Below are 21163 nucleotides of genomic sequence, written 5' to 3'. Positions count from 1 at the left end.
CCGCCGGACTGCTTGCCCGCCCTCTCCACCGGACTGCTTGCCCGCTTGCATGCCCGCTTGCCGAACTGCCTACTCGCCCCACCGGATTGCCCACACTCGGCTCTATCACTTTTACAGGTGAAACTGGTGAATATCCGCAACGATGACATTGCGGACGGGAACCCCAAGCTGACACTGGGCCTGATCTGGACCATCATCCTGCACTTCCAGGTGAGACGTGACGGCGGCCGCTTATCTCTCCTTTATAGCTGAACTACTGGAACATGTTTTATTTCATCCATGAGCCTGAGGCAGCTGGTGCCACGTGCAGACCACAGGGTGTGGTCACCAGTGACTCACCACCCCTCACCCACACTGCCAGGCGGCAGCACTTCCTGGCTGAGGCCGGTGCCAGCTGCAGAATAGCTGTCCAATGACTGAGCCTCCATCTGCACCATGTGAATTAAAGGAAGGCGATCAGAATGTATAGTGGCCTCTGTGCCCGCATCACCGGACCATGTGATTGGGATGCATCGTGCCGTATCACAGGGTCATGTGATCAGGGTGCCTCGTGGCCCTCGTGCCCTATCACCAGGTCATGTGATCAGGACGGGTCGTGGCCCTCGTGCCGTATCACCGGTCCATGTGATCAGGACGCCTCTTACCGTATCACCAGGTCATGTGATCAGGGTGCTTTTTAGCCCTCGTGCTGTTCAACAGGTCATCTGATCAGGGCACCTCATGGCCCACGTGCTGTATCACCAGGTCATGTGATCAGGGTGCCTCGTGGCCCAGGTGCCGTATCACCAGGTCATGTGATCAGGGCGCTTCATGGCCCACGTGCCGTATCACCAGGTCATGTGATCAGGGCGCTTCATGGCCCACGTACCGTATCACCAGGTCATGTGATCAGGGCGCTTCGTGGCCCACGTGCCGTATCACCAGGTCATCTGATCAGGGCGCCTCGTGGCCCAGGTGCCGTATCACCAGGTCATCTGATCAGGGCGCCTCGTGGCCCAGGTGCCGTATCACCAGGTCATCTGATCAGGGCGCCTCGTGGCCCAGGTGCCGTATCACCAGGTCATCTGATCAGGGCGCCTCGTGGCCCAGGTGCCGTATCACCAGGTCATCTGATCAGGGCGCCTCGTGGCCCAGGTGCCGTATCACCAGGTCATCTGATCAGGGCGCCTCGTGGCCCAGGTGCCGTATCACCAGGTCATCTGATCAGGGCGCCTCGTGGCCCAGGTGCCGTATCACCAGGTCATGTGATCAGGGCGCCTCGTGGCCCACGTGTCGTAACACCAGGTCATGTGATGAGGCCGCCTCTTGGCCCACGTGTCGTAACACCAGGTCATGTGATCAGAGCGCCTCGTGGCCCACGTGTCGTAACACCAGGTCATGTGATGAGGCCGCCTCGTGGCCCAGGTGCCGTATCACCAGGCCATGTGATCAGGGCGCCTCGTGGCCCACGTGCCATATCACCAGGTCATCTGATCAGGGCGCCTCGTGGCCCACGTGCCATATCACCAGGTCATCTGATCAGGGCGCCTCTTGGCCCAGGTGCCGTATCACCAGGTCATGTGATGAGGGCGCCTCGTGGTCCAGGTGCCGTATCACCAGGTCATCTGATAAGGGCGCCTCGTGGCCCATGTACCGTATCACCAGGTCATGTGATCAGGGCGCCTCGTGGCCCAGGTGCCGTATCACCAGGTCATGTGATGAGGGCGCCTCGTGGCCCACGTGCTGTAGTTTTGGATAATGTCTTCCTGAATGTTGGTATACTAAATGGCGCCATCTACAGGTAAATCGTGAAACTGTGAATGCAACCTTGCAGCTCTGATGGGAACCACAATTCCCAGCATGCCATAGAAGCTGCAGACTGTGGTGGTCTGCTGGGACTTGTAGTCTTGCTGCAGAGCAGTGGGACGCTGGTCTGTGCTGCGGTTTCCATCGCAGGCCGCTGTTTTCAGGAAGCGATCTCTGTGGTCCCCGAGGTCTGCACATCTATCAGCACTGTGGATGTTGGGAGGAGTAGTGCAGGGAAGTTTCTTACGCTCTCCTGTCCCTGCAGATCTCGGACATCCAGGTGAGCGGACAGTCAGAGGACATGACGGCCAAAGAGAAGCTGCTCCTGTGGTCGCAGCGGATGATGGAGGGCTACCAGGGGCTGCGCTGCGACAACTTCACCAGCAGCTGGAGGGACGGCCGACTGTTCAATGCCATCATCCACCGGCACAGGTAAGAGGCGCGGGGCGCTCAGGGCGGGCCGCCTCCTCTCATTGGCTGTCGTCAGTCAGCCCCGCCCCCTCCGCGGCGAGGAATTTCACACCTGGGGCGACTGTCGCACGCAGAACACATTCTTCTGTTGGGGAGGCGAGTCCGGACCCGAAGCCGGAGTGTCATCCTGAAAGGGGCGATCCGGGTGTGTCCACCCCGCCTAGCGAGACGTGCTGCGGCGGACTGAGAGCAAGGCATTGTCTGCAGAGCATCTCCCCCCACCCAGAGAGCAAGGCATGGTCTGCAGAGCATCTCCCCCCACCCAGAGAGCAAGGCATGGTCTGCAGAGCATCTCCCCCACCCAGAGAGCAAGGCATGGTCTGCAGAGCATCTCCCCCACACAGAGAGCAAGGCATGGTCTGCAGAGCATCTCCCCCCACCCAGAGAGCAAGGCATGGTCTGCAGAGCATCTCCCCCCACCCAGAGAGCAAGGCATGGTCTGCAGAGCATCTCCCCCACCCAGAGAGCAAGGCATGGTCTGCAGAGCATCGCCCCCACCCAGAGAGCAAGGCATGGTCTACAGAGCATCTTCCCCACCCAGAGAGCAAGGCATGGTCTGCAGAGCATCTTCCCCCACCCAGAGAGCAAGGCATGGTCTGCAGAGCATCTCCCCCCACCCAGAGAGCAAGGCATGGTCTGCAGAGCATCTCCCCCACCCAGAGAGCAAGGCATGGTCTGCAGAGCATCTCCCCCACCCAGAGAGCAAGGCATGGTCTGCAGAGCATCTCCCCCACCCAGAGAGCAAGGCATGGTCTGCAGAGCATCTCCCCCACCCAGAGAGCAAGGCATGGTCTGCAGAGCATCTCCCCCACCCAGAGAGCAAGGCATGGTCTGCAGAGCATCTCCCCCACCCAGAGAGCAAGGCATGGTCTGCAGAGCATCTCCCCCACCCAGAGAGCAAGGCATGGTCTGCAGAGCATCCCCCCCCCCACCCAGAGAGCAAGGCATGGTCTGCAGAGCATCTCCCGCCCCCCCCCCCACCCAGAGAACAAGGCACTGTCTGCAGAGCATCTCCCCCCCCACCCAGAGAGCAAGGCATTGTCTGCAGAGCATCTCCCCCCCCACCCAGAGAACAAGGCACTGTCTGCAGAGCATCTCCCCCCCCCACCCAGAGAACAAGGCACTGTCTGCAGAGCATCTCCCCCCCCACCCAGAGAGCAAGGCATTGTCTGCAGAGCATCTCCCCCCCCCACCCAGAGAACAAGGCACTGTCTGCAGAGCATCTCCCCCCCCCCCACCCAGAGAACAAGGCACTGTCTGCAGAGCATCTCCCCCCCACCCAGAGAACAAGGCACTGTCTGCAGAGCATCACTCCCACCCTGAGAGCAAGGCATTGTCTGCAGAGCATCTCCCCCCCCCCCCCCAGAGAGCAAGGCTTTGTCTGCAGAGCATCTCCCCCCCCCCCCCCCGAGAGCAAGGCATTGCCTGCAGAGCATCTCCCCCCCAAAGAGCAAGGCATTGTCTGCAGAGCATCTCCCCCCCCCCGGAGAGCAAGGCATCGTCTGCAGAGCATCTTCCCCCCCCGGAGAGCAAGGCATTGTCTGCAGAGCATCTCCACCCACACAGAGAGCAAGGCATTGTCTGCAGAGCATCTCCACCCACCCAGAGAGCAAGGCATTGTCTGCAGAGCATCTCCACCCACCCAGAGAGCAAGGCATTGTCTGCAGAGCATCTCCACCCACCCAGAGAGCAAGGCATTGTCTGCAGAGCATCTCCACCCAGAGAGCAAGGCATTGTCTGCAGAGCATCTCCACCCAGAGAGCAAGGCATTGTCTGCAGAGCATCTCCACCCACCCAGAGAGCAAGGCATTGTCTGCAGAGCATCTCCCCCCACCCAGAGAGCAAGGCATTGTCTCCAGAGCATCTCCCCCCACCCAGAGAGCAAGGCATTGTCTGCAGAGCATCTCCCCCCACCCAGAGAGCAAGGCATTGTCTGCAGAGCATCTCCCCCCACCCAGAGAGCAAGGCATTGTCTGCAGAGCATCTCCCCCCACCCAGAGAGCAAGGCATTGTCTGCAGAGCATCTCCCCCCACCCAGAGAGCAAGGCATTGTCTGCAGAGCATCTCCCCCCCACCCAGAGAGCAAGGCATTGTCTGCAGAACATCTCCCCCCCACCCAGAGAGCAAGGCATTGTCTGCAGAGCATCTCCCCCCCACCCAGAGAGCAAGGCATTGTCTGCAGAGCATCTCCCCCCCACCCAGAGAGCAAGGCATTGTCTGCAGAGCATCTCCCCCCACCCAGAGAGCAAGGCATTGTCTGCAGAGCATCTCCCCCCACCCAGAGAGCAAGGCATTGTCTGCAGAGCATCTCCCCCCACCCAGAGAGCAAGGCATTGTCTGCAGAGCATCTCCCCCCACCCAGAGAGCAAGGCATTGTCTGCAGAGCATCTCCCCCCACCCAGAGAGCAAGGCATTGTCTGCAGAGCATCTCCCCCCACCCAGAGAGCAAGGCATTGTCTGCAGAGCATCTCCCCCCACCCAGAGAGCAAGGCATTGTCTGCAGAGCATCTCCCCCCACCCAGAGAGCAAGGCATTGTCTGCAGAGCATCTCCCCCCACCCAGAGAGCAAGGCATTGTCTGCAGAGCATCTCCCCCCACCCAGAGAGCAAGGCATTGTCTGCAGAGCATCTCCCCCCACCCAGAGAGCAAGGCATTGTCTGCAGAGCATCTAAGTATGGAATGGACAAGGCAACTGTTAGGTGGATTCATAACTGGCTTAGTGATCGGACCCAAAGAGTGGTCGTAAATGGCAGCACATCCAGTTGGAAGAATGTCTCAAGTGGGGTACCACAGGGCTCTGTCCTGGGCCCTGTATTGTTCAACATCTTTATCAATGATTTAGATGAAGGAATTGAGGGTAAACTGATTAAATTTGCTGATGACACAAAGCTAGGAGGGATAGCTAATACTAGAGAAGAGAGAGAGAGGATTCAAGAAGATATAAATAAACTGGAGCAGTGGGCAGCAACTAACAGAATGGTTTTTAACAGGGAAAAATGCAAAGTACTACATCTGGGCAATAAAAATGAAAAAAGCATATACAGAATGGGAGGAATAGGGCTAAGCAACAGCACATGTGAAAAAGACTTGGGCATACTAATAGATCACAGACTGAATATGAGTCAACAGTGTGATGCAGCAGCAAAAAAGGCAAATGCAATTCTAGGATGTATTAACAGAAGCATACAGTCTAGATCACGTGAAGTCATTATTTCCCTCTACTCCTCTTTGGTCAGACCTCATCTGGAATATTGTGTCCAGTTTTGGGCACCACATTTTAAAAAAGACATCAACAAACTGGAGCAAGTTCAGAAAAGAGCGACCAGAATGGTGACTGGTCTGCAAACCCTGTCTTATGAGGAAAGGTTGCAGGATTTGGGAATGTTTAGTTTGCAAAAGAGAAGACTGAGAGGAGACTTAATAGCTGTCTACAAATATCTAAAGGGCTGTCACATTGTAGAAGGATCAACTTTATTCTCATTTGCACAAGGAAAGACTAGAAGCAATGGGATGAAACTGAATGGGAGGAGACACAGATTAGATATTAGAAAAAACTTTTTGACAGTTAGAGTGATCAATGAGTGGAACAAGCTGCCACGAGAAGTGGTGAGTTCTCCTTCAATGGAAGTCTTCAAACAGAGGCTGGACAGACATCTGTCTGGGATGATTTATTGAATCCTGCTTTGAGCAGGGGGTTGGACCAGATGGCCCAGGAGGTCCCTTCCAACTCTACGATTCTATGATTCCCCCCACCCAGAGAGCAAGGCATTGTCTGCAGAGCATCTCCCCTCTCCCAGAGAGCAAGGCATTGTCTGCAGAGCATCTCCCCTCTCCCAGAGAGCAAGGCATTGTCTGCAGAGCATCTCCCCTCTCCCAGAGAGCAAGACATTGTCTGCAGAGCATCTCCCCTCTCCCAGAGAGCAAGGCATTGTCTGCAGAGCATCTCCCCTCTCCCAGAGAGCAAGGCATTGTCTGCAGAGCATCTCCCCTCTCCCAGAGAGCAAGGCATTGTCTGCAGAGCATCTCACATTTTGTTAACATTAGCAAAATATTTGCAGACTATCTTTCCAGCAATGCATTGTACTGTCTGACTGCAGCACATCTCGCTCCCAGTTTGCCTGGCAGCGGTGCATTTAGCCCTTGTTTCGGTCTGGTTGCAGCACATCTCTCCCTTGGTTACGGTCTGACTGCAGCACATCTCGCTCCTGGTTCAGCCTGACTGCGGTGCATTTCGCCCTCGTTTCAGTCTGATTGCAGCACATCTCGCTCCTGATGCTGTCTGACTTCAGCACATTTCGCCCTTGTTTCGGTCTGGTTGCAGCACATCTCTCCCTTGGTTTACGGTCTGACTGCTGCACATCTCGTTCCTGATATTGTCTGACTGCAGCACATCTCGCTCCCGGTTCGGCCTGGCTGCGATGCATTTCGCCCTCGTTTCGGTCTGGTTGCAGCACATCTCGCCATTGGTTTGGTTTGGCTGTGGTGCATCTCGTCCCCAGGACTGTCTGGCTGCAGAGCATCGCACCGTGTAATAAAGCCAAGCTTTGTATTATTACTCTCGTGCTGGAACAAGATTTAATTCATCAGCCAAAAACAATGCGCGTCCCCAAACAATACGTGCAGGTCTGAGCCTGTGCTCTCCTCCGCTTTACCCACCCAGTCTACACCCAGAGGAGAGCACCATGCTGGGGGCCGGTGACGGACCCCCACTGTTCAGACACTGCGGGACCAAATCAGTAGCGGGGCAGACCCCCATTGTGTATCATGAGAAGTTCTTCAAATTTCTAGTAAACTTTGTCACCTCCTTCTGTGTGAAGATCTCCGCTTGTTGTCAGTGAATGAGGAACTTGTTTCCATTCAGAAGTTAAAATCCAATTCTAGACTGACCCTGCTCACAGCTGAGGGCTTGTAACTGTGTTACTGGGGCCCGTAGCTAATGAGCTCTGCCCTGCTGTTCTTTACAGTGTGTCAGTCAGGACACCATGCTCCAGTTGTGCCTGATGATAACCCTAATTCTGGACGTGTTTTGCTTTCTGCCTCTGGATGTTTGTATTCACTGACAGCAAGTAGAGGAAGTGTTGGCCGAGCGTGTAGTACCATTACTGCCCCGTGGGGGGCACTGGGCCCGGGCTCAGGTGGTCTCCTGTACTCAGGGTTGCAGCTGGGTTGTAATCATTTACTGTGAGAGCTACTTTGGAGCCTGTCTCAGCAGGGAGCGGTGGTGGCTTCATAAAGGCTCACAAAGAAGAACTTGACAAGTAATGATGGAGATGATCCAGTGGATCCACACTGGGATCGGGAGGATTGCGGCGGAGCTCCACACTGGGATCACAAGGTATTGTGTCGGAGCTCCACACTGGGATCGGGAGGATTGTGTCGGAGCTCCACGCTGGGATCGGGAGGGAAGGCGGCGGAGCTCCACACTGGGATCGGGAGGGAAGGCGGCGGAGCTTCACACTGGGATCGGGAGGGAAGGCGGCGGAGCTTCACACTGGGATCGGGAGGGATGGCGGCGGAGCTTCACACTGGGATCGGGAGGGATGGCGGCGGAGCTCCACACTGGAATCGGAAGGGATGGGGGCTGAGCTCCACACTGGGATCGGGAGGGATCGCGGAGCTCCACACTGGAATCGGGGGCAGCTGGGCCAGGCACTCTGGTTGTACTGTCCCTATATCGTTTCCCAGGCCTTAGATGAACTTGGACATTTCTCTTTTTTCAACGATATTAACCATGTAACTGTATCACTACCACCCCCATCATCTTGCGTCTTGGTGTGTGACTGTTCCAAGCTGATGGTAGGATGTTGCATGAGTATTTCTGAGCTCAGGTGGAGACACACACAGTCTTTTAGTAGCTGGAGGCCACATTTTCCAACATCTTCCTCCCTCGCATTCTCCGTCTATTATTTTTTCTAATCATTGTGACATGTAATAGCATGGGGGAGCCGGCACGCCCTGATCCTGAGCTGCGTCTCAGACACCGGATCTGAGGCACTGACAAGCGCAGCAGTGCAGGATCCCAGAGAAGTTTGCTGCGGACGTCTGACATGAGGATCTGATCTGGAGATCTTCAGCACTGGAGACATCAACTGCCCGCTGAGAATGTGACCTGGAGATCTCCTGCACTGGAGGCATCTACTGCCCAACGAGGACATGACCTAGAGATCTCCTGTACTGGAGGCATTTACTGCCCAACAAGGACTTGATCTGCAGATCTCCAGCACTGGAGACATCTACTGCCCAAAGAGGACCTGACCTAGAGATCTCCAGTGCTATTGACATCTACTGCTCTTGATCACCTGACCTGCAGATCTCAAGCACTGGAGGAATCTACTGCCCAGCGAGGACCTGACCTAGAGATCTCCGTCACTGGATATGTCTACTGCCCAACAAGGACCTGAGCGGGACATGATGTAACTGGAGGTCTCCTGCACAGGAGACGGCTGCAGAAGAACAGCTGGAACCACTGAGAATTCGGATGCAGGCAGGGAGGCACTGAGGAGCTGCAGGTGGACCATCAGGACCAGTGTGTGATCTTATCGCCATAATGTCATATGATGGACAGAAGAGGAGGAAGGGGAGACTGAGGAGAACCATGTACCGTCGTTCTGGGGATTCACCTTCCCATCACCGTGAGCCGCTGGACAGGGTGGTGATGATGTGTGAGGACCTACCCTCAGAAAACAGCTACAGCTCCCTGGAGGATATGACTGGTGCTGGGGACCGGAGAAGCACATACCTGGGCTCAGTCTACTCCATTCGCTCCGAACTGCTCCTGAAAGAAATGTACGCAGCCCTGACCTGGTGATAAGTAGATGGTGAAGACCCCCGGGGTGGGATGTAGGGACAGAAAGACTGCAGGCCTCATGTGATGGGAACCTGCAGGCTGCCCCCACCCATGTGCACTCACCTGTCACTGCCGGCTGTAGTCTACAGGGGGTGTAATAGTGTAACGGGTCTGGTAATGTATAATGTACAGAAGGAGAAATGTATAATGTACAGGGGGTGTAATAATGTGCCAAGGTGAGGGGGGGTAATGTATAATGTACAGGGGGTGTAATATATCATGTACGGGGGGTAATGTATAATGTACAGGGGTTGTAATAATGTACAAAGGTGAGGGGGGTAATGTATAAAGTACAGGGCGTGTAGTAATATACCAAGGTGAGGGGGGATAATGTGCAAGGGGGTGTAATAATGTATAATGTACAGGGGGGAGACATGTATGATGTACAGGGGGTGTAATAATATACCAAGGTGAGGGGGGTAATGTATAATGTAAATGGGGTGTAGTAATGTATAGGGGGTGTAATATATAATGTACAGGGGGTGTAATAATGTACCAAGGTGAGGGGGGTAATGTATAATGTACAGGGGGTGTAATGTACCAAGGTGAAGGGGGTGTAATAATGTACCAAGGTGAGGGGGGGTAATGTATAATGTATAGGGGGTGTAATATATAATGTACAGGGGGTGTAATAATGTACCAAGGTGAGGGGGGTAATGTATAATGTACAGGGGCGCAATATATAATGTACAGGGGGTGTAATATATAATGTACAGGGGGTGTAATGTACCAAGGTGAAGGGGGTAATGTATAATGTACAGGGGGTGTAATAATGTACCAAGTTGAGGGGGGTAATGTATAATGTAAAGGGGGTGTAATAATGTACCAAGTTGAGGGGGTTAATGTATAATGTACAGGAGGTGTAGTAATGTATAGGGGGTGTAATATATAATGTACAGGGGGTGTAATGTATCAAGGTGAGGGGGGTAATGTATAATGTACAGTGGGTGTAATAATGTACAGGGGGTGTAATATATAATGTATACGGGGTGTAATGTATCAAGGTGAGGGAGGTAATGTATAATGTACAGTGGGTGTAATAATGTATAATGTTCAGGGGGTGTAATATATAATGTACAAGGGGGGAGGGTAATGTATAGGGGGTGTAATGTATAATATACAGGGAATAATATATAATGTGCAGGGGGTGTAATAATGTACCAGGGGCTGACGGGGGCAATATAGAGAGGGTAATGTATAGAGTGTAATATATAATGTACATAGGGTACAGTAATTCATAATGTACAGGGGTTGTAGTAATGTATACTGTACAGGGCGGTGTAATGTTCTATGGGAGTAGATGTATAGGGGTGGAATGTACAGGGCGTAATGTATACTGTACAGGGGGGTGTAATGTATCATGTACAGAGGTGCAATATTTTATGGGGGGAGGTAATGTATAATGTAAGAGGGGTAATGTATAATGTAAAAGGGGTAATGTATAATGTACAGGGGGGTGTAATAATTTATAATGTACAGGGGGTGTAATGTGTACTGTACAGGAAATATATCTTGTACAGAGGGTGTACTAATGTACTGGGGGTAATGTATAATGTACAGGAGGGGGGTCTAATAATGTACCAGAGGGAGAGGGATAATGTGTAATGTACAAGTGGGGTGTAATGTATAATGCACAGGGGCTATAATGCATCGGAAATATATAATGTACAGGGGGTTTAAGAATGTACTATGCGGGGAGGTGATGTATATTGTACAGCGAATAATATATAATGTACGGGGGGTGGAATGTATCATGTACAGAGGTGCAATATTTTATGGGGGGAGGTAATGTATAATGTAAAAGGGGTAATGTATAATGTAAAAGGGGTAATGTATAATGTACAGGGGGGTGTAATAATTTATAATGTACAGGGGGTGTAATGTGTACTGTACAGGAAATATATCTTGTACAGAGGGTGTACTAATGTGCTGGGGGTAATGTATGATGTACAGGGGGTGTAATGTGTACTGTACAGGGGGTGTACTAATGTACTGGGGGTAATGTATAATGTACAGGAGGGGGGTCTAATAATGTACCAGAGGGAGAGGGATAATGTGTAATGTACAAGTGGGGTGTAATGTATAATGCACAGGGGGTATAATGCATCGGAAATATATAATGTACAGGGGGTTTAAGAATGTATTATGCGGGGAGGTGATGTATATTGTACGGGGGGGTGGAATGTATAATGTATAGGAAATATATAATGTACAGGGGGTGTAATATTGTACCAGGGGAGAGAGTAACATATAATGTGCGGGGGGGGGGGGGGGGGGGGTAATAATGTACTGGACAGAAAGGGTAATATATAAGGTACAGGGGATGTAATAAAATGTGTAGGGGGTGTGACTTTTGACATGTGTTTAGGATCATTCTCCATTCACCCTTTCTTCACTTTCAGCTTGTTTACACACAGATTTATGTTTTCATCAAGAATTTGTTGAAATTTCATTGAACTCATTCTTCCCTCTACACATGAAATGTTCCCTGTGTCATTGGCTACAACACAACCCCAAAGCATCATTGATCCACCCCCATGCTTAATGGTTGGCGAGATGTTCTTCTGACATTTTGTGCCCTTTTTTTCTACACAATACCTGTGACCATTGTGGCCAGACTTCTGTTTTACCCTAGTCGGTCCACAGGACTTGTTTCCAGAATGCATCAGGCTTGTTTAGATGTTCTTTTGCATATTTACGACGCTGAATTTTATGGTGAGGACGCAGGAGAGGTTTTCTTCTGACGACTCTTTCCTGAAGGCCATATTTCTTCAGGTGTCTCTGAACAGTAGAACAATCTACCACAACTCCAGAATCTGCTAAATCTTTCTGAAGGTCTTTTGCAGTCAAGCGGGGGGTTCTGATTTGTCTCTCTAGCAATCCTAGGAGCAGCTCTCACTGAAATGTTGCTTGGTCTTCCACACCTTATCCTGACCTCCACTGTTGCTGGTAACGGCCATTTCTTTTCATACTGAGGAAAGGGAAACTTGAAAACGCTTTGCTACCTTCTTATAGCCTTCTCCTGCTTTGTGGCCTCCACCATGTTCATTCTCCGAGTGCTCGGCAGCTGCTTAGAAGGACCCATGGCTGCTGGGTTTTGGCACAAGGTTAGGGGAGGCTGGGTTATTATAAACTGGGTAATTTGCATCCCCTGGCCTCTCCTAATGATGATGGTGAAGAAGCCATAACACGAACAGGATAATGATGGTCTGAAAGCTTGGTCAAAGTTTTCTGAGCACACAAATCTCAAAGGGTGCCCAAACTTTTACACTGTATGTGCAGGGCGCTTGTATGCCACATAGTGCAGTATATAATGATTACGGGGTGTAACTGTATACATAACACTGTGGAGGTCATGTTACATTCAGTGCAGGGTGTGGGAGCATCACTTTACAGCAGTGACACCTGGGGCGAGGCGATGTCTTGTATGTAGCATAGGACGGATCCGTGACCTGAATAGAGATGAGCGCGTTTGTCCGGATTTGGTTCTTCGTGCCATATGGGTTCCCTATTCAGGCCCATTGTATGTTTGATGATCGGTTCCCAACAGAGTCAGTCATTTCTGCTCCCGTTGACTGTAATGACGTCCGGCTGTGTTCAACGAATATTGCAAAACCAGTATTCCATGCCGATCGTATTCGGGACTGAATCCGAACAATTTCGCTCCTCTCTAGACATGAATTATGTTCTATCCCAGTACCACGGAGAGTCCGATGTCACATGACATATATATATATATTAGATATATGGGGCTTAGCCCATATGCTGCACAGATGTTCCTGTACACAATTCCCGCTAGTTGGTGGTGGCGTTCGGTATACGCTGTTCTTGCATCCTGCCACTATGTGTTGGACGGTCTCGGAGTTTTCTTTGCACAGTCTGCACCTTGGGTCTTGTCTTGTGTGGTAGATTCCTGCTTCTATGGATCTGGTACTTAGTGCCTCTGTGCTGTCTCGGAGTCCAGCTTTCTCCAGCCATTGGTAGGAGTTCTCCATGTCAGCCACCTCCATTATCTGTCGGTGGGTCATCCCATGCAGCGGCTCGTCTTGCTATGACCCTTCATGTTCCTGCTCTTCCTTCCAGATCTGTTGATGCTGCCTTAGGCCTGTTTCACACATCAGTTTTTCTCAATCAGTCAAGATCCGCCGTTTTGTGAAAAAAAACGGATCCGCCAATTTTCCTAGCGGATCCGTTTTTTTTCCCCATTGACTTTCATTACTGCCGGATTTTGACTGATGACTGTCCGTTGCGTCCGTATTTCTGCTGATCCGCCAAAATTTTGGCGTCCGCAGAGATCACCGAACGGACCATGCAACGTTTTTTTGCAGTCCGGATCCGCACTTTTGCCTTTTAACCCTGAATCAAGTGTCGCTGCTGGTTGAAAATATTCTCTCCCTCTCTCTCCCCCCCTCCTTACCCGCAACCTCCATTCCGCAATCTCCAGCCCCATCATCGCGCAAGATGACCAGTATTATTTTTTTTTTTCTACCGCGGTTTCTTTAAATTTTTACCATCGGCGGATCCGTACTTCCGCCGATCCGCTGTCCCCCGTTACTGTCAGTTCGCCTGCGGATCCGTTTTCCGCTATTTTGGTGGATTTATACTGACAGAAAAAACTGAAGTGTGAAACAGGCCTTAGGCTTTCCCTCAGCATCTCATCTTCTGGCGCCATTCTTCTGATGTATTCCTGGATCCTCCTTGTTTCATCCGTGATGGCGGCTTGGATGCTTATCAAGCCTCGACCACCCTCCTTTCTGTTGGTATGCAATCTTTGGGTGGTAGACTTAGGGTGGAGACCTCCATGCATTGTGAGGCGCTCTCGTGTCTTCACATCTGCAGCTTCCATCTCTTCTTTTGGCCAGCGCACTATGCCAGCAGGGTATCTGAGAACTGGCAGGGCATATGTATTGATGGCGTGGATTTTATTCAGGACCTGTCTCACCCTTTGATGGTATTTGGATGTTGCTTTCCTCGCCTCATCATCATGGTTCCCGTATCCCTGTGGGATGCCGAGGTGCTTGTAGCATGTCTGTACATTTGCTATGTGCCCTGCTGGTAATTCCACTCCATCAGTCTTCACTACCTTGCCTCTCTTTATTACCAACCGGCCGCACTGCTCCATTCCGAAGGACATCCCGATGTCTTCACTGTAGATCCTTGTCAGGTGGATCAGTGAATCGATGTCTCGTTCGTTCTTCGCATACAACTTGATATCATCCTGGTACAGACCAGGAAACTGCCTAGTCTCAGGATAACGTGTGTGTGACCTTTATGGAGAGCTGCAGCCTGGAAACATGCTAGTTACCTGCCAGCCATACATATTATCACTACACAAGACAAGACCCAAGGTGCAGACTATGTAAAGAAACCTCAGAAACCGTCCGACACATAGTGGCAGGATGCAAAATACAAGAGCAGCGTATACTGAACGCCACAACCAAGTAGCGGGAATTACATAGTAACATAGTTATCAAGGCCGAAAAAAGCCATATGTCCATCCAGTTCAGCCTGTACTCTGTCAGAATAAATCCCCAGATCTCCGTCCTTCTAAAGAACCTAACAATAATTGTAAGATACAATATCGTTACGCTCCAGGAAGACATCCAGGCCTCTCCTGAACCCCTCGACTGAGTTCGCCACCACCACCACCTCAGGCAGGGAATTCCAGATTCTCACTGCCCTAATAGTAAAGAATCCTCTTCTATGTTGGTGGAGAAACCTTCTCCCCTCCAGACGCAGAGAATGCCCCCTTTTGACCGTCACCTTCCTTGGTATAAACAGATCCTCGGAGAGAGATTTGTATTGTCCCCTTATATACTTATACATGGTTATTAGATCGCCCCTCAGTCGTCTTTTTTCTAGACTAAATAATCCTAATTTTGCTAATCTCTCTGGGTATTGTAGTTCCCCCATCCCCTTTTATTAATTTTGTTGCCCTCCTTTGTACTCGCTCTAGTTCCATTATGTCCTTCCTGAGCACCGGTGCCCAAAACTGTACACAGTACTCCATGTGTGGTCTAACCAGAGATTTGTACAGAGGCAGTATAATGCTCTCATCATGTGTATCCAGACCTCTTTTAATGCACCCCATGATCCTGTTTGCCTTGGCAGCCGCTGCCTGGCACTGGCTGCTCCAGGTAAGTTTATCAGTAACTAGGATCCCCAAGTCCTTCTCCATGTCAGATTTACCTAGTGGTTTACCGTTCAGTGTGTAATGGTGATATTGATTCCTTCTTCCCATGTGTGTAACCTTACATTTATCATTGTTAAACCGCATCTGAAGTCAGTACACCCCTCCGCCATTACTACATGTACAGTAGATCACAGAAGTGAGTATACCCCCCGCCATTATTCCATCTACCATGGAGAACAAAAAGACAACTGTCTGACTTGCAAATCAGAATTATTGAACAATATCAACAATCTCAAGGTTACAAGTCCATCTCCAAAGATCTTGTTGTTCCTTTATCCACGGTGTGCTGAAACTAATCTCCCTGGACAGCTGAGAAAAATTTATGAAAGGTTGTAACGCAGGATAGTCTGGATGGCGGATAAGCCCCAATCAAGTTCCAAAGAAATTCAACTTGTCCTGAAGGCTCAGGGCGCATCAATGTCAGCTCAGACTATCCATCCACCTCTGAATGAAATAAAATGCTATGGCAGGAGACCCCAGGGGACCCCACTGCTGACACAGCGACTTACAAATCTAAACTGCAGTTTGCCAAAATGTACTTGTGTAAGCCAAAATCCTTCTGGTAAATCATCTTGTGGTGAGATGAGACCAAGATAGGGCTTTTTGGTAAAGCACATCATTCTGTTAACCGAAAACGGAATGAGGCTACAAAGACAAGAACACAGCACCTGCAGTCAGACATGGTGGAGGGTCCCAGTTGTTTTGCTGCCTCTGGCACTGGGTGCTTTGACTGTGTGCAAGGCATCATGAAATCTGAAGAGTACCAAAGGATTTCGGGTGGCAATGTAGGGCCTGATGTCAGAATGCTGGGTTTGCTGGGCGTCCTATGTCATGGGTTTACCAGCAGGACAATGACTCCAAACATACTTCAAGGAGCCCTCAGAAATTGATGGAAATAAAGCGAGTTCTGAAGTGGCAGCAATAAGTCCATATCTTAGTCCCATTGATCCCCTGTGGAGAGATCTTACAATCGCTGTTGGGAGAAGGCGAAATATGTGACCAGGAGCAGATTGTAAGAAGAGTCCAAGATCCCAGCTGAGAGGAGGAAGAAGCTTGTGGATGGTTATAGGGAGCGACTGACTGAAGTTATTCCAAAGGAGGTGTGACCAAATATTAAGGAGGGTGCCAACAATTGTGTCCGGCTTATTTTGGGGTTTTGTGTGACGTTATGTCCAATTTGCCTTATATTATCAGATTTTTTTTGGGGTGTTCCAGTACACAGAAAGATAATAAACCTGAGTATAACAAAACATGGGGAAATGTAATAATTGTCTGGGAGAAATACTTCATTTCATGGGTTTTACCACTTTCTGCCATGACTGTATATACACTCCGGGCCAGTGTGGAGTTTGCATATCTTGTCTTCATTGATGGTGGATGTTGCGTTGTCCTCTGTGATTGAGGATGGTCGGACACGACCTTGCTCCGTATATCGGCAGTTTTCGCAAGAGCCTGCCAGCTTCTCTTTTCCAGCAGGTGACGAGAGCCTTCTCTTCTGCTTCTCCCAACAGGCCGATGCTCATAGACATGAACAGGGTGTATCGTCAGCCGAACCTGGAGAACTTGGACCAGGCATTCACCGTGGCCGAAAGGGAGCTCGGGGTCACCAGACTTCTGGATCCAGAGGGTACGTGCTCACACCCACCCGACCCCAGGCACAACCCGTGATGTCTCTCCTGCAGTATATACTGTATATGTGTGGCGGTGATGTCTCTCCTGCAGTATATACTGTGTATGTGTGGCGGTGATGTCTCTCCTGCAGTATATACTGTATATGTGTGGCGGTGATGTCTCTCCTGCAGTATATACTGTGTATGTGTGGCGGTGATGTCTCTCCTGCAGTATATACTGTGTATGTGTGGCGGTGATGTCTCTCCTGCAGTATATACTGTGTATGTGTGGCGGTGATGTCTCTCCTGCAGTATATACTGTGTATGTGTGGCGGTGATGTCTCTCCTGCAGTATATACTGTGTATGTGTGGCGGTGATGTCTCTCCTGCAGTATATACTGTGTATGTGTGGCGGTGATGTCTCTCCTGCAGTATATACTGTGTATGTGTGGCGGTGATGTCTCTCCTGCAGTATATACTGTGTATGTGTGGCGGTGATGTCTCTCCTGCAGTATATACTGTGTATGTGTGGCGGTGATGTCTCCTGCAGTATATACTGTGCATGTGTGGCGGTGATGTCTCCTGCAGTATATACTGTGTATGTGTGGCGGTGATGTCTCTCCTGCAGTATATACTGTGTATGTGTGGCGGTGATGTCTCCTGCAGTATATACTGTGTATGTGTGGAGGTGATGTCTCTCTTGCAGTATATACTGTGTATGTGTGGCGGTGATGTCTCTCCTGCAGTATATACTGTATATGTGTGGCGGTGATGTCTCTCCTGCAGTATATACTGTGTGTGTGCGGCGGTGATGTCTCTCCTGACATATCATGCCCTTGTAGATGTGGATGTCCCGCAGCCTGATGAGAAATCCATCATCACCTATGTATCCTCGCTTTATGACGCCATGCCTCGGGTCCCTGACGTACAGGATGGAGTAAGGGCCAATGTAAGTAGCCGGAGCTCTGGCGCATGGGCTGCCGTGCATCATCTGGAGGTTAATGTCTGTGTCCGTGCAGGAGCTGGAGCTCAGGTGGCACGAATACTACGAACGGGTGACCATGCTGCTCCAGTGGATCCGACACTACACCGTCATCTTCGAGGAAAAGAGATTCCCTGCCAGCTATGAGGAGATTGAGGTACGAGCTGCGGCCCCCTGGCAACCCTCTCGTGGGATAGAGAAGATATATCGGGGTGTAGTAGTTGGCTCTGGCGAGTGACATGCTCTATAACGGTGTTTTGGCACGAGCTGGTGGGGGAAATGCTGTATATCAGGGTGTTGTAGTTGACTCTATCTGGTGACATGCTCTTTAACTGTTGTAACTTGCTCTAGCAGGTGACATGCTGTATATCGGGTTGTTCTAGTTGTCTTTCGCAAGTGATATGCTCTATAACAGTTGTGACTGGCTCTGGTGGGTGACATGGTGTATATCTGGGTGTTGTGACTGGCTCTGGTGGGTGTCATGGTGTATATCAGGGTGTTGTGTCTGGCTCTGGTGGGTGACATGGTGTATATCTGGGTGTTGTGGCTGGCTCTGGTGGGTGACATGGTGTATATCTGGGTGTTGTAGCTGGCTCTGGTAGGTGACATGGTGTATATCTGGGTGTTGTGGCTGGCTCTGGTAGGTGACATGGTGTATATCTGGGTGTTGTGGCTGGCTCTGGTAGGTGACATGGTGTATATCTGGGTGTTGTGGCTGGCTCTGGTAGGTGACATGGTGTATATCTGGGTGTTGTGGCTGGCTCTGGCGGGTGACATGGTGTATATCTGGGTGTTGTAGCTGGCTCTGGTAGGTGACATGGTGTATATCTGGGTGTTGTGGCTGGCTCTGGCGGGTGACATGGTGTATATCTGGGTGTTGTAGCTGGCTCTGGTAGGTGACATGGTGTATATCTGGGTGTTGTGGCTGGCTCTGGTAGGTGACATGGTGTATATCTGGGTGTTGTAGCTGGCTCTGGTGGGTGACATGGTGTATATCGGGGTGTTGTGGCTGGCTCTGGTAGGTGACATGGTGTATATCTGAGTGTTGTGGCTGGCTCTGGTGGGTGACATGGTGTATATCGGGGTGTTGTGGCTGGCTCTGGTGGGTGACATGGTGTATATCTGGGTGTTGTGGCTGGCTCTGGTAGGTGACATGATGTTTATCTGGGTGTTGTGGCCAGGGCTGTGGAGTCGGTAAGCCAAACCTGCGACTCCGACTCCTCAATTTCCCTTACACCGACTCCGACTCCCACACATATTGCTTATATTTAAGTGAAAAATTTATTGTAGTACAATGTGAACCTCAGACATTTAATCATTTTTATGATCCAATAATCAAGATATTTAGATAGAACAGAATATATATTGGTGTACTACCCGGTTTTCATTCTTTTTGGTACAGATACGATATGGATAGACAGATATGGATAAATGGATATATAGATAGAGCAGATTTCTAATCTGCTTTTGCTATTGAAAACATTATCTATGAGCTCAAAAACCTTTCAGGTGATGCAGTTTTTTAAAAAGATGATCAGCTTTTGCAGCTGAAAAACGTATCCTCAAAAAACACAGGAAAAACGCTGTGTGTGAATGTAGCCTTAGATCAGGAATAGAACAGTCATTTATAGAACATTTCATAACTTTCCCAAACTCCTATAAAAAAATATTCAGCACATCCTGCATTGAATTACTGTACCCAATTTATTATATATTTTAGGAGTCTGAGTTGGTCCATTTTATACCGACTCCGACTCCACCAAAATGAGCACCGACTCCACGACTCCGACTCCACAGCCCTGGTTGTGGCTGGCTCTGGCGGGTGACATGGTGTATATCTGGGTGTTGTGGCTGGCTCTGGTTTGTGACATGATGTATATCTGGGTGTTGTGGCTGGCTCTGGCGGGTGACATGGTGTATATCTGGGTGTTGTAGCTGGCTCTGGTGGGTGACATGGTGTTGTGGCTGGCTCTGGTGGATGACATGGTGTATATCTGGGTGTTGTGGCTGGCTCTGGTGGGTGACATGATGTATATCGGGGTGTTGTGGCTGGCTCTGGTGGGTGACATGGTGTATATCTGGGTGTTGTGTCTGGCTCTGGTGGGTGACATGGTGTATATCTGGGTGTTGTGGCTGGCTCTGGTGGGTGACATGGTGTATATCGGGGTGTTGTGGCTGGCTCTGGTGGGTGACATGGTGTATATCGGGGTGTTGTGGCTGGCTCTGGTGGGTGACATGGTGTATATCTGGGTGTTGTGGCTGGCTCTGGTGGGTGACATGGTGTATATCGGGGTGTTGTGGCTGGCTCTGGTAGGTGACATGGTGTATATCTGGGTGTTGTGGCTGGCTCTGGTGGGTGACATGGTGTATATCGGGGTGTTGTGGCTGGCTCTGGTGGGTGACATGGTGTATATCGGGGTGTTGTGACTGGCTCTGGTGGGTGTCATGGTGTATATCAGGGTGTTGTGTCTGGCTCTGGTGGGTGACATGGTGTATATCTGGGTGTTGTGACTGGCTCTGGTGGGTGTCATGGTGTATATCAGGGTGTTGTGTCTGGCTCTGGTGGGTGACATGGTGTATATCTGGGTGTTGTGGCTGGCTCTGGTGGGTGACATGGTGTATATCTGGGTGTTGTGGCTGGCTCTGGTGGGTGACATGGTGTATATCTGGGTGTTGTGGCTGGCTCTGGTGGGTGACATGGTGTATATCTGGGTGTTGTGGCTGGCTCTGGTGGGTGACATGGTGTATATCGGGGTGTAGAGCTGAGCGACTTTGGTCGGATCGGGTTTCGTGAAACCCGAATGAAACAAAATAAGTTTCAAATGAAACTCGTCCGACTAGAGCAAAACAAAGTCGGAGTTTCGTCCGACTTTTATTTCCCATTGACTTGCATTGGGGTCGGGTTTCGGACGAAACTCCGACTTTGTTTTGCTCTAGTCGGACGAGTTTCATCTGAAACTTAATTTGTTTCATTCGGGTTTCACGAAACCCGATCCGACCAAAGTCGCTCAACTCTATCGGGGTGTTGTGGCTGGCTCTGGTAGGTGACATGGTGTATATCTGGGTGTTGTGGCTGGCTCTGGTGGGTGACATGATGTATATCGGGGTGTTGTGGCTGGCTCTGGTGGGTGACATGGTGTATATCTGGGTGTTGTGACTGGCTCTGGTGGGTGACATGGTGTATATCTGGGTGTTGTGGCTGGCTCTGGTGGGTGACATGGTGTATATCTGGGTGTTGTGACTGGCTCTGGTGGGTGTCATGGTGTATATCAGGG

General features: G+C 50.5%; 1 protein-coding gene across 22 annotated transcripts in view; it reads left to right on the top strand.

Annotated features, from left to right (window-relative positions):
- Window positions 1-21163, top strand: part of PLEC (plectin) — a 475125-nt gene that overhangs the window by 419173 nt on the left and 34789 nt on the right. For 21 of the 22 annotated variants that reach the window (XM_073543308.1, XM_073543309.1, XM_073543307.1 and 18 more), the window contains 5 exons: window positions 118-210; window positions 2051-2217; window positions 16808-16923; window positions 17749-17855; window positions 17926-18045. In XM_073543308.1, the coding sequence (XP_073399409.1) occupies window positions 118-210; window positions 2051-2217; window positions 16808-16923; window positions 17749-17855; window positions 17926-18045 (603 nt within the window). Of the gene's footprint in view, window positions 1-117; window positions 211-2050; window positions 2218-7847; window positions 9043-16807; window positions 16924-17748; window positions 17856-17925; window positions 18046-21163 lie in introns of those variants that run through there. The other variant, XM_073543324.1, reaches the window with a different exon arrangement.

Source organism: Dendrobates tinctorius, unplaced genomic scaffold (genome assembly GCF_039654945.1).
Source record: "Dendrobates tinctorius isolate UK_male_01 unplaced genomic scaffold, ASM3965494v1 ptg000130l, whole genome shotgun sequence".
In the NCBI taxonomy this organism is placed as follows: Eukaryota; Metazoa; Chordata; class Amphibia; order Anura; family Dendrobatidae; genus Dendrobates; species Dendrobates tinctorius.
This window is presented reverse-complemented; position numbering and strand designations above follow the sequence as displayed.